Genomic DNA, 11626 nt, shown 5'->3' on the forward strand with positions numbered 1-11626 from the left:
TCCTGCTGTAATGGTACACACTTTGATGGACCTGTACATGTGACCATCAACTTTCTTTGATTTGACGGTTTCAGCGCTTCAATCGGCAATCCCTCGGACTTTTTCCGACAATTTGTCACAAAACGATGCACCGTAACCACAGTTCAGACAAGCACGGTCCACTTGGGAAATCGATGAACTTTCCGGTACAACTACGTCTTGCAGAAGTAGATGGACCCGTTGTATTTCCTGGTGGCAAGTTCTTCTTTGGCCAATCTTCCACTGCCTGGTACAAAAACCTTAAACTGTTAACCCATGTGCTGTCTGAGAGAAGTGCGAAATCGTCACTCCATTTGGTTAACTAATCAGCTACATTCAACTTCATCGGTACGCAAAACCATTCTGTGAGTTTCGTAATTTCTCCAATTCTAAACCAAACAAATTGCTTGTATCTGCGTTGATCGGAACGGATCCAAGACAGCACTGTCTGCGAGTCGGTCCAAATAAACTGTTTGTCAATTTGGAAACTATGACTTTCGTGCACCGTTCGTACTAAACGCGCTCCTAAAACTGCACCTCCAACCGTGGGATCGATACTTGCTTCAGTGGGGCTACTTTCGAGCGGCTCATCACCAAAGCGCATTTAACTTCACCTCTGATTACTGCTCACAAATACGCTACACAACCGTATGCTTAGAATCCGTGAATATATGAAGCTGCCTATCGTCAATTTCGCTTGCATTTGCAGCGCCGAAATAGGATCGCAGAACTTTGAACCACTCAATGCTCGATAGCAATTGTGACCAACGAATCCATTTCTGGTAGGACACCTTGTCTATAAGATTATCCCATTGGTAACCCGTTCGCCAAATATCATGTACCGACATCCTTCCCAGCACTGTGAATGGCGACAAAAGCCCTAGCGGGTCGAAGAGGGACATCACATAACTGAGTACTTTCCTTTTACTCGGTCGGACACGGCTTTGCACAACTTCTTGGAGTCCAACGTTAGATGATGTGGCAAACAAAAATACATCTTGTTTCGGATTCCACATGATACCTAAAATTCGTTCGTAACCGGTATTTTTATTCTGGTTGAAATATACTGTCCTGCTTGCATTCCTTTCGCCCATTTTCTCCAAAAACGCATTGGAGTTTGACACCCGATTCCTGATGTGGAATCCGCCCAGGTGCGTGGTTACCTCCTTTGCAATTCTAATTCCGTCCGCTGTCGTGTCTACGCTGTCGTAATAGTCGTCTACGTATTGAGGTCAATAATCGCCTTCGCAGCGTAAGGAAACTCGTCCAAGGACTGCTCAGCATTTGCATTCTTTACGAATTGTGCTGAGCAAGGTGAGCATGTCGAACCGAAGGTCAGGTCAACGGTAATGAAGGTAACCCAGATAATCTGAATCACTGTAACACCGCACAGCAACTGTTGCGGTAGTCTACGACAGATGTCACTTTGATTGCAGAATAATATCAAGTCCCCCCTGATAACGGTAACTGGGTGGTGGATAGATCGGGAACAGCTGTGATACAAGTTACAGGCAGATTACCCATTAAATAAATGGTAGGACGCTCATACGAGGGCTTCGTGATTGCCAAAATCAACGGCGCCTTCGTTTGCTGCTGTTACGCTCCTCTGAAGTGGACAGTGGAGTAGTCCAGCCTAATGCTGGAGAGTTGATCGGTCGAAAGCCGGTAGTCACCGGTGGTGATTTCAACGCCTGGGCTGTAGAGTGGTGCAGTAAAGTAACCAACACAAGAGGGTATATCTTGCAGGAAGCTCTAGCGAAGTTAGACGCACGATTGTGCAATGAAGGTTCTGTTAACACAACTCGGAGAGACGGGAGGGAGTCACATTCTTTTGTCCTTCATTGACAGCGAACGTGGATTGAAGAGTATGCGAAATGTATACACATAGCACCAGGTGATTCGCTACCGTATCGTTCAACGGACCCTGCTACAGCGCGGAGAAGGACGACTGGCGAGCGAATGTGGAAGACGAAAACCTACAACAAAGACATCTTCGCGGAGGCACTTCGGTCGAATGGCGGGAGCGAGGACGGAAAGATGGGACCACTTTCAAACGGGAGATCAGACTTAGCAAGTCAGATTGCCACAGAGAGCTGTTCCGAGAAGTAGCAGCCAATTCCGTATCGAGTCGTGATGGCGAAAATAGACAGATCGACGACGCCTGCCAAAATGTGCCCGATTAAGCTGAAGATAATCGAGGGTCTTTTCTCGAAGCACGATATTACTGTCTGGACACTGTACGGCGAAGAAGGAGCAAACACGGACGATCGACAAGTGCCTAAAAATGAGTTCGCAGAAGCGTCGAAGTGCCTGAAATAAAAGAGACCCCGGTCTGGATGGAATACCAAACATGGTGCTGAAAGCTGCGATCCTGGCATATCCAGACATGTTCAGGATAGTGCTGCAGAAGTGTTTAAATGAAGGCAACTTCCCCAAAATGTGGCAAGTACAGAAGCTGGTGTTGTTACCGAAGCCAGATAATAGTATAGGTCTATTTGTCTGCTGGCTACACCTATCCTTAACAGGTTGACGAAATGCACGGAGGGTGAGCGCAGACTGTCCAAGATGCAGTTCGAATTCCGTAAAAGAGCATCGACAGTGGATGCAATTCGAACAGTACTCGAAGGTGCTGAGAAGATACATAAACAGATGCGAAGAGGAGAACGATACTGCGCTGTGGTCACGAAGGATGTGAAGAATGCAAATGCAATAAATAAATAAATAAATAACAGCGCCTGCTGGAAAGCCATCGCCGCAACGCTGCACAGAATGATGGTTCCCGATTATCTATGCCAGATCCTGAAGAGCTATTTCCAGAGTATTTCTTTTGGAGACGAGCGAAGGGTCAAGTCAATGAGAGTCACAGCCGGCATTCCTCAGGGCTCCATTCAAGGTCCAATACTTTGAAACGGGATGTGCGATGGAGTCTTAACACTGCGGCTGCCGAGGAAAGTGAAAATCATGGGTTTCGCGGACGACGTGTCACTAACGGTGATGGGTGAGACACTTGAAGAAGTGGAGGTGTCGGTGACGGAGACTTTAGACCCGATTGAGAGCTGGATGAACGGGGTCAAGCTCCAAATAGCTCACCACAAGATGGAAGTGTTGTTGGTCAGCAAATGCAAAGCGGTGCAGCGGATGAAGATCGACGTCGGAGGGCAAGTGATTGCATTGATGTGTGCACTGAAGCAATTGGGTGTGATAATCGACGACCGGTTGAGCTTCAACAATCACGTCGACTACGCCTGCGAAAAGTCTAAGAGGAACCGTGAAAAGTTGGAGAGGACATTCCGGCTGATGGCCGTACGAGTTGCGAGTGCTTACAGAACAATATCGTCGGAGGCAGTATGCGTTATCGCAGGGATAATCCCCATCTGCATCACTCTGGCTGAGACTGGTCGGAGCGGACTCGTTGGCTAAGTTGCTGCAGTTTTGGACATTCTTCGTCACTTCTTTGCCTGGAGTGTGTAAACGTGCAAGAGGCACCGGAAGTTCGTAGGGGTATACCTGGTGTGACAGTGGACAATAGCGTCAAAGAGATGCATACCTGGGACGCTATCAACAGAGTGTTTACGAGTATACTCTGCGAGCAGCAGAGGAAGTAACGAAGGGACCAACAAAGTAGCGCCATTGGCTAGAAAATCGCTCTGACACCATAAATCGGGATTCGGGAGAAATTTTGCCGCAAGGGACCTCTCCGTTGGTGTAGACTAGGCCCACCGCCGGGGACCAGTTGATTAGTACGCGACGTAGTGCCAGGTCCGGGTCGTCGGGGCGTCAGTAAAACGGACGTCAGGTTTCACTGGAATTGCCGGACCGACCTCGACACCGTACCTGATAGCTCGTGAGCAGGCTAGATCCACCGCCGAGGATTTGTAAGATGGTTGATGAAAACACCGCTCGGCTAGCTCACCAGGGGTTTGATCTCAGGGTCGGCTACCGTTCTCAGGAGGACTCACTGTACTTACCGCTTTTAAACAATTTTTCAACTCAGGCGAATCAATATAGAAACCATCCAACAAAGAAAAAGGCTCTCGTAGGAACAAAAAGAAAAGGTTTACAATTTTACAATTTATTTTTGAACGGAGTTTTAGGCGCCTAATGGTTAACGTTGGGGCCCTTCGCTGATCCGACACGTGGGTGGGAGAGAGGAGGAATTGAACGTACCTGAGCCCGTTTGGCGGGCCGTCGTTGCTGTCGATGCTGCTTGGCGAACGAGGCAGTGGTTTTGGCGTCAATACTAGCGTAGCGCCGGTGCTTCCAGCGTGGGTAGAACTGATGCGCGTGACCTTTTAGCAAACTGCGCACGCGTCCGAGATGTTACCGTCACTTGGTGCTTTCGTTGCTCCACAATGGAGTGGCGTACCGTTGTCTACCCCAGGAGCGATTCTCGTCGGCCGTGCTAGGGTGCGGCGGCGGACTTCGGCGGACGTACCGTGGGTTGGTAATTTCTCGATGTAGTGGCGGGTTGCCGTCTTAATGGAAACGGACTTCCGAAAAATCGTAGCGGCCAACGTTGGGACACAAGCCGAATTTGGACCGGAAAATCACTTCGAGCGGACTCGTAATATCAGGTCCGTCCTGATCTAGGTTGGAAACTTCTCGCAGGATTTTATACTTTGCGAACTATACCGTTTTTATAATTTCACTGAACTTACTCGCCTTAGGCTTGCATCCAAACTGACCTACCTCACTCATCATCATTTACCAAGAACTCTACGATATCCAATTCCTCTTATTCTCTCTCTCTCGTCCTCCTTATCTCTCTCTCTCCCTTAGCTTTTCCGGAAACAGTGGTTCTGCGGCTAAATTACTGGCACCTGACTCAACTCCACTGCGGTGCCAATCAGTCATGCAGCAACAGATTCGGTGTTAGTAAATTTTGCATTAGACAGTTTGCATATGATTAGTGCGGACTATTTTGCCGTCTTTTGCCGTTGCGGTTTTTCCGGTACATTCAATAGCTTCAGATTGGTAACGGTTGCGGGATTATAGGTGCCTTGAGGAGTTATGACTGGTCCAGAGGGGAACACGTCCTAGGCCCCAACGCCTGGTCTGGACGTTCCGGGGTGGGTACGAAAGACCTCTTTTCAGCCCTCGAGCAATACAGGCAGAATTCCCAAATTTCCCCCAACCGCTATCGTTTACAATGTTTTTTTTTCGCAAATTATCGACGCCTAATTATTGGTTTGAATTTTAACGGGGTTAGTGGTTAGTACAACAACTTATCCTATGTTAAACAAAAATAACAACAAATATATTTTTTTAATTCAATTAACAAACTAACAACAATAATAATAGAGAGCCAATAACAAAAAAAACTTACAAAAAAAACAAAATCATAACTTACATACTATAATTGAATTACCGGTGGATGGAATTATATTGTTACGAAACAGCTAAAACTTAGATCGGTAACAGATTAGACCGAGTAGACAGCGTCGAATAGTTAGCAGCGGGTCGTTGGGGCGCCAGTGAACCGGAAGCTGCGCTCCACCCGGAATCTCTGGGTGGACCTTGGCATATACTGGCTGGCTCGTTGAGTAGGCTAGTAGTAGGCGGGTAACTAAATGGCTCAAGGAAACAAAAATCGGTATCCTCTTAAAACAGTTTGGAGCAAACCTATCCTGACCTGGATCCAAAAACAGACTAATGGGGTTTTCGATTGATTGACACCGGTGTAGTGGAGTGCACTGGTTTTGCACTTTCTAGCAGAAGTGTCAATGGAACATACCCAGTTTTCTGCACTTCTGCTAGAAAGTGCAAAAACGATGCAGTTTCAGTGCACTCCACTACACCGGTGTCAATCAATCGAAAACCCCACTACTAACTGCCGATTGTTACATGAACCTGCTTGGTGGCTTATGTCGTATTTGCTTGAACGAGTGAAAGTATAAACGTAACACTAAAGTTTTGCTAAATAAACGCAAATACTTATGGGGTTTTCGTTTGATTGACACCGGTGTAGTGGATTGCACTGGTTTTGCACTTTCTAGCAGAAGTGTTAATGGAACATACCCAGTTTTCTGTACTTCTGCTAGAAAGTGCAAAAACGGTGCAGTTTCAGTGCACTACACTACACCGGTATTAATCAATCGAAAACCCCATTAGTGGTATTCGACGCAATTAACAATTTCCTAGCACGCTACAAGTACAACCCATGTTTTATGTATGGCTGCCATAAACATTAGACAATTCGAGGGAAATGCTCATTGATCAAGTTTGTGTATTTTCTTTGGACAGTTGAACAGTCAGTAGTTTTGATAGAAAATGTAATGCTATTTTTGTTTTTAGATTCTAGCTGCTTTTATAGTTAAATAAATATAAAAATGGCAGGTTGGAGTGAACCGAGTACGATTCAGATCAAAAAACGAAGTCAGCTTAAGTCAAAAGAGGTTGTCATCGGAATGAGGTTTTAAATTTTGCTAATACTTGTTTAAAATATATCTAAACTACTTTAACAAACAGTTTTTATTCCAACTTTCGTATTACCAACCTTCGACCCGGTTCCTTGTCTAGTTCCAGCTCAGCTCTCGTTATAATCCACTTATCATTTTGATGATCCGCCCAGAAATAGTATTTCCCTCGTTGGTTGGATCCTTTGACGGGTACGGCAAATCCATCTATTTTTCCATCCCCGTACTTTTCACTCTCTACGCCAAAGTCGAATCCCATATCCTTGATGGGTTCCCCCAGCAATGATATAGCTCCTGAAATTAATAGTTAAGTTTGAAACCTGCCTGTGGCCTTGTTAAATTACCTTTTTTCCATACCAGGATGTGATCTGAGAACTTTCATAGAATCTCGATAATAAGACTGACTTCGAACCCGATCTTCTAGCTTCCCTTTCATTATCAAAGCCGCAGTTATGCCACCGATGGCAATGTACGTTGCCGTTTTCACCAGTGTCCGTATGGCCACCATACTGTCGGTCCTATAGCCCAAGTTTAAAATGCGTCCGTTTCATTAAATAAACACTATCCTCACAGAATTTCCGACCGGCATATTTTGTGTTATAATCTACATCCAATTTAAGACCATCCCAAACATGTATTGTGTTGTGACAGCAACTTCTGTCTTTTTTAGAAATAAAGTACAACCCTGCTAAACAAAACACAAGATTTTCGATTTTTGGCAAGCTTTTTATGATAGGGACTATTATTAGGAGCTGCTAACGATATTGTTCGTTTATCATCTAAGATCAATGCGCTCAAATTTATTTTTTCAGTGTTTTTAAAAATGCGAATAATGCAACGAATCAAATACTTTGTACTCACTTTTATCGTCAAACTAACGGGGTTATGTGTTTATAGTACACAAAGCTTGAATGAATTTTCTCTTGAATTAAAATGAGTGCGCATAAGATACGGACATGCTGTGAGAATGAGTTCCAACTGAGAGGATTGTTTCCTTAGCCGATTTGACAGCTATGTGAGCGAATGGTATACATCGTACATGTGATTGTTTTGGATAGTATACTGGCCAAATCTCATCTAAAAACAACATACTTGAATAATGATTAGAATTTGATCGGCATTGATTTGTATATTGAGTTTATCTAAGCATTTATATTACAAACATGAACTCGCTGCTTTCCTCAAATCTTTCTGGATTATTTCGGAGATGCTGCATCATTCAGACAACCAGTGCATGGAGAAATTATGCAACGCCGAAGCCGGGAGGAGGTAAGTAATAATTTTATTAAAAAGTAATATAGCCAAATCGAATACAAATCATTTATTTTCAGCTCTTGGGTCAAAGAAAAAGAAACTCGGTAAATTGGGCCCTGTGGTAGAGAAAAAGGTTATGCCAGTTGAAACCGATGCCACAAAACTTGTAAGTTATGTGTGCGGAAGTAATTTTATGAAAACCGGCGAGGATATCAAAATAAAACCCGACTCTGAGTACCCGGAGTGGCTGTGGAATTTACACGTTGGTAAACCACTAACGCTGGCTGAAATGGATCCCGACAGTAAGGCATACTGGAGAAAATTGAGACGGATGGGTCTGCAACGAAACAATAAGCTGTCGAAGCTGAAAAAGTTTTAATTTGGTGTTCCAGAAGCTATAAATATTAGAATAAAAACTTTTTCTGGCTTAGCGAAAGGAATATTTTTTATGTTTTAATCTGTTTGAAATAAGTTACCGATTTGGCTGAGTGTATAGTAACAAAGGAACTACATTAATCGATCCAAACCTCTCCATTTCCAATACACTTTAGATCAAAATAAGCCAAATTCAAAAAGTCGTGTGTCAATTATTTATTTATCTGTAATTAGTTTTTCTGTTCCGATTGGCGATAAATATCCATGGTTTTCTAAATATTAAAACGAAAGCAAAATACTGCACAGATTTAGGCTAAAGAGTTCGGTATGTATTTCTGCGCGTACTTCTGTGATAATACTAGTGTTTTATTTTTGGCACGTACTGCACTTCCGCTCTACGCATAACTGTCCCATGTGTATGCTGGTTTTAATTTTCTTTATTTAGTAGTCGACGAATAGGAAAACAGTATAAAATTTAATGTTCGCTTTTATATTATTATCAATCTTATGATGAATTTGCGACCACTTGTTTTATCTTGGTGGGTACTTCCTCCTCCTTTCAAACACCATGAACAGTTTACATAACACTTGCAATGCACGGAACACGCGATTTTGTGAGTCGTTAAATTTCCATGACAATCTTACTAGTTTCCATATTTGAAGAGCATTCGTGTTGTCCTTAACAATACATTGAATTGATACTTTGGACATCCTTACTTGAAAAACCGTTGCGCTGTCCTATCTTTCCAGAAAATTTAACCTGTAAATGAAATAGAAAATTGTAGGGAATATTTTGTTTAGGGGGGAGTGTAAGGGATTCAGCATGAAAAATAAAACATTCTTTTTGCGAATTTTTTTAAAAGTTTGCGTGAAGCAAATTGATCAGAATTTTTGTATATTATAGCGTATCATTTCAATAATATTGATATGCTGTAATTTTTCCATGCAAAAATATCGACAAACGATTCGGTGACGAAGCTTTTTGTAGAAAGTCTCTGGAAAAACATGATTTGCGGTGTTACCTGCCATTCAAAAACTACCCCTACGTTTAGTTTTCGATTAGACAGCGTTTTGAAAATGGTTTTGAAAACTAATCTGAAAAAGTTAAAATTTCCAGCCCATCTCGGTCAGAGCCGTCAATATGGTGCACCAATCGAACAATAAGGTGATGAAAAGTTTTAAACATAGGTCTGCTACATATTTGTTTCTTTTATCATTCGTATTGAGCTGTTTGGTGCGATCGGAGTATCTCCTTAAATGGCAGTATAATACCGCAAAGTAGATATAAGTGAGATGTGCATGACTTGTTGAAGATATCTGTGCTCAAATAAAAGATAGAGACCGAATACTTGGCATGTAATTCAGTTTGCGTTAATTTCTCGACATACAACCGATCAATTGGACATGTCTAAAATAGGCTCAACACCCTTGTTTAAAATCAATATATCCTTGAAGAAAAAGTTTGCCTTGAAGAACAGCTCATGAAAGAAAGAATGATACATTTTATTATACATCAAACAAATATGCGAATATTGCTGCTTCTACATTTTTCATCTACCATATTATTCCGTTCAATAAATATTTATTCTTGAGGTCATCAAAGGTAGAACTACGGAAACTGACCGATACGAGCGAGTTTTTTGTGTACTGTGCCGAGTTACCGAAACAAAAAAGGTATCGCCACAAAGGTAGCAATCGTAACCTAATGCGGTTGCTGACCATAACATTGCAAGTTTGTATAGTTCCTTACTTAATGTTTGTTAATTATTTTGTTTTATTCTACAATATTTGTATACAAGTGTATTGGTAATACATCTAATTAAAAGCTTGTGCTGAAAGAGACCTTTTTGGTTATGCAATCGCTCCAAAAACCGACTTCCTAACCGAGGCCCAGAGAGCCGAGTCTCATATACCATTCGACTCAGTTCGTCGAGATCGCAAAATGTGTGTGTATGTATGTATGTACGTATGTATGTATGTATGTGTGTATGTGCGGATATATTAACAAAATGTTCACACCGGTTTCTCGGAGATGGCTGAAACGATGCATCGTTTATAAATTAAAATTCAAACGAAAGGTATAAAATTCCCATCAGCTTCGTAAATTTCATTTTGATCCGACATGTGGTTGCAGACTTACGAGTTAAAGAGCATGAATACAGAACATCTTGTTATAATTTGTTCCCATCGGTTTCTCGTAATTTTCTGAACCGATTTTCGCAAACTTGGCTTTAAATGAAAGGTACAACGTTTCCATCGGCTGCTGCTATTGAATCCCAATTCTAGCTCCTGAATTACAGGATGATGAGTACGATCACACAGGAAAACCCGATTTCAACGGATACTGCGTTGAATATATAAAGGTGATTTTTTTTAATTTCACCACAGCTGCTTTGATTTGTAGTACTACGTCACTAACAGTCATTCAAAGTCTCTTTGGCCACGCTAGCCACCATCGACAGTTCCGCAAGCACCGGCGGAAGTATCCAAATTTAGAATAACAATTACATCGGTTTTTCGGAGATTGACCAAGTCTTTGTTTCAAATGAAAGCTTTTACAACCCCGTAAATGGCTATTAAATTTCATTTCGATCTGACTTACAGATCCGGAGTTACCAGTTATGCCGTTCAGTCAAATAGTAAATTGCGATTTAAACCGATACCGCGATGAATGCAAAATGTAAAAGTTTCGCTAAAATGTGTATCAAACAACTTGCATAGACAGTTCCGTAAGTGCCCCGGAATAGTGGCCACCTATCAAAATTAACAAACTCACATCAGTTTATCGGGGATGGTTGGGCCGATTTTCACAAACCTCTGAAAATGAAAGGTATATTATCCCCGTAGACGTCCATTTCGTACGGATCGGTTATATGGTTCTGGACCTATAGACTGAATCGTGTGGTCACATGAAATTCCCATATGAACCGGAACTAAAACTTTTTATTCAAAGCGCAAATGAATTCCAACTGAAATTTCAGAAATTGGGTTCGCATTTCCGATGCCAAATATCTTCGAAATGCATGAAACGTCGAGATTTTATGTTACCACGAAAAAAATGCTATTGAATTTCATTCAGATTTGACTATTGGTTCCGGAGTAACAGGTTGGTTATTGCGGTCACATAGGAAGTTCTCATATAATCCGGTACAATCGTATTACCTCACACCGCATATTCCGGAACTAAAACCACTTCGATGAAGACTGAACCAATTTTCGCTAAGATAGTCTCATATAAAAGGTAAAATATGCTGTTGGGTGCTGTACCCCCTACCCACTCCTATCCCTCCTTCCTCTTACAGCTCACCCACTTTCTCCCCTCTCCTTATCTCAGACCAGCCTCATACCCGCATTCCCTTCATCCACCTCATATACCAAATTAAGTTAGGTGGTTCCCGACGCATCCTTCCCCTTCCACTAAGTATACACCCCCACCTTCCCCCACCACACTGCATTTCAAAATATGTTAACATAAAGACAACATTGCACTCACGCTGATTCAGCTAATTAAATGTTATATTTTAATTTATTTCAAGTGTGTAAACGTCGACTTGTTAGTCATC

At 42.3% G+C, this 11626-nt stretch overlaps 2 protein-coding genes across 2 annotated transcripts; one reads left to right on the forward strand and one right to left on the reverse strand.

Moving 5' to 3' along the window:
* Positions 1 to 6456: 6456 nt before the first annotated feature.
* Positions 6457 to 7318, reverse strand: LOC131692443 (uncharacterized). The gene is made up of 2 exons (XM_058979495.1): positions 6792 to 7318; positions 6457 to 6728 (listed from the first exon to the last, which is right to left on the reverse strand). The coding sequence occupies exons 1-2, from the start codon at positions 6940 to 6942 to the stop codon at positions 6490 to 6492; spliced, it is 390 nt and encodes a 129-aa protein (XP_058835478.1). The 5' UTR covers positions 6943 to 7318; the 3' UTR covers positions 6457 to 6489.
* Positions 7319 to 7461: 143 nt separating this feature from the next.
* LOC131692442 (large ribosomal subunit protein mL54) lies at positions 7462 to 8124 on the forward strand. Its single transcript, XM_058979494.1, has 2 exons — positions 7462 to 7703; positions 7766 to 8124. Exons 1-2 carry the CDS (start codon positions 7598 to 7600, stop codon positions 8065 to 8067), a joined length of 408 nt encoding a protein of 135 aa, XP_058835477.1. The 5' UTR covers positions 7462 to 7597; the 3' UTR covers positions 8068 to 8124.
* The last annotated feature ends 3502 nt before the right edge of the window (positions 8125 to 11626 follow it).

The sequence above is a fragment of the Topomyia yanbarensis genome, chromosome 3, assembly GCF_030247195.1.
Source record: "Topomyia yanbarensis strain Yona2022 chromosome 3, ASM3024719v1, whole genome shotgun sequence".
Classification (NCBI taxonomy): Eukaryota; Metazoa; Arthropoda; class Insecta; order Diptera; family Culicidae; genus Topomyia; species Topomyia yanbarensis.

Coding starts and splice junctions, on each gene's coding strand:
- LOC131692442 (XM_058979494.1), top strand. CDS start 7,598: ATGAACTCGCTGCTTTCCTCAAATCTTTCTGGATTATTTCGGAGATGC. Junction 7,704..7,765: donor AACGCCGAAGCCGGGAGGAG/GTAAGTAATAAT, acceptor ATTTATTTTCAG/CTCTTGGGTCAAAGAAAAAG.
- LOC131692443 (XM_058979495.1), bottom strand. CDS start 6,942: ATGGTGGCCATACGGACACTGGTGAAAACGGCAACGTACATTGCCATC. Junction 6,729..6,791: donor AGTTCTCAGATCACATCCTG/GTATGGAAAAAA, acceptor TATTAATTTCAG/GAGCTATATCATTGCTGGGG.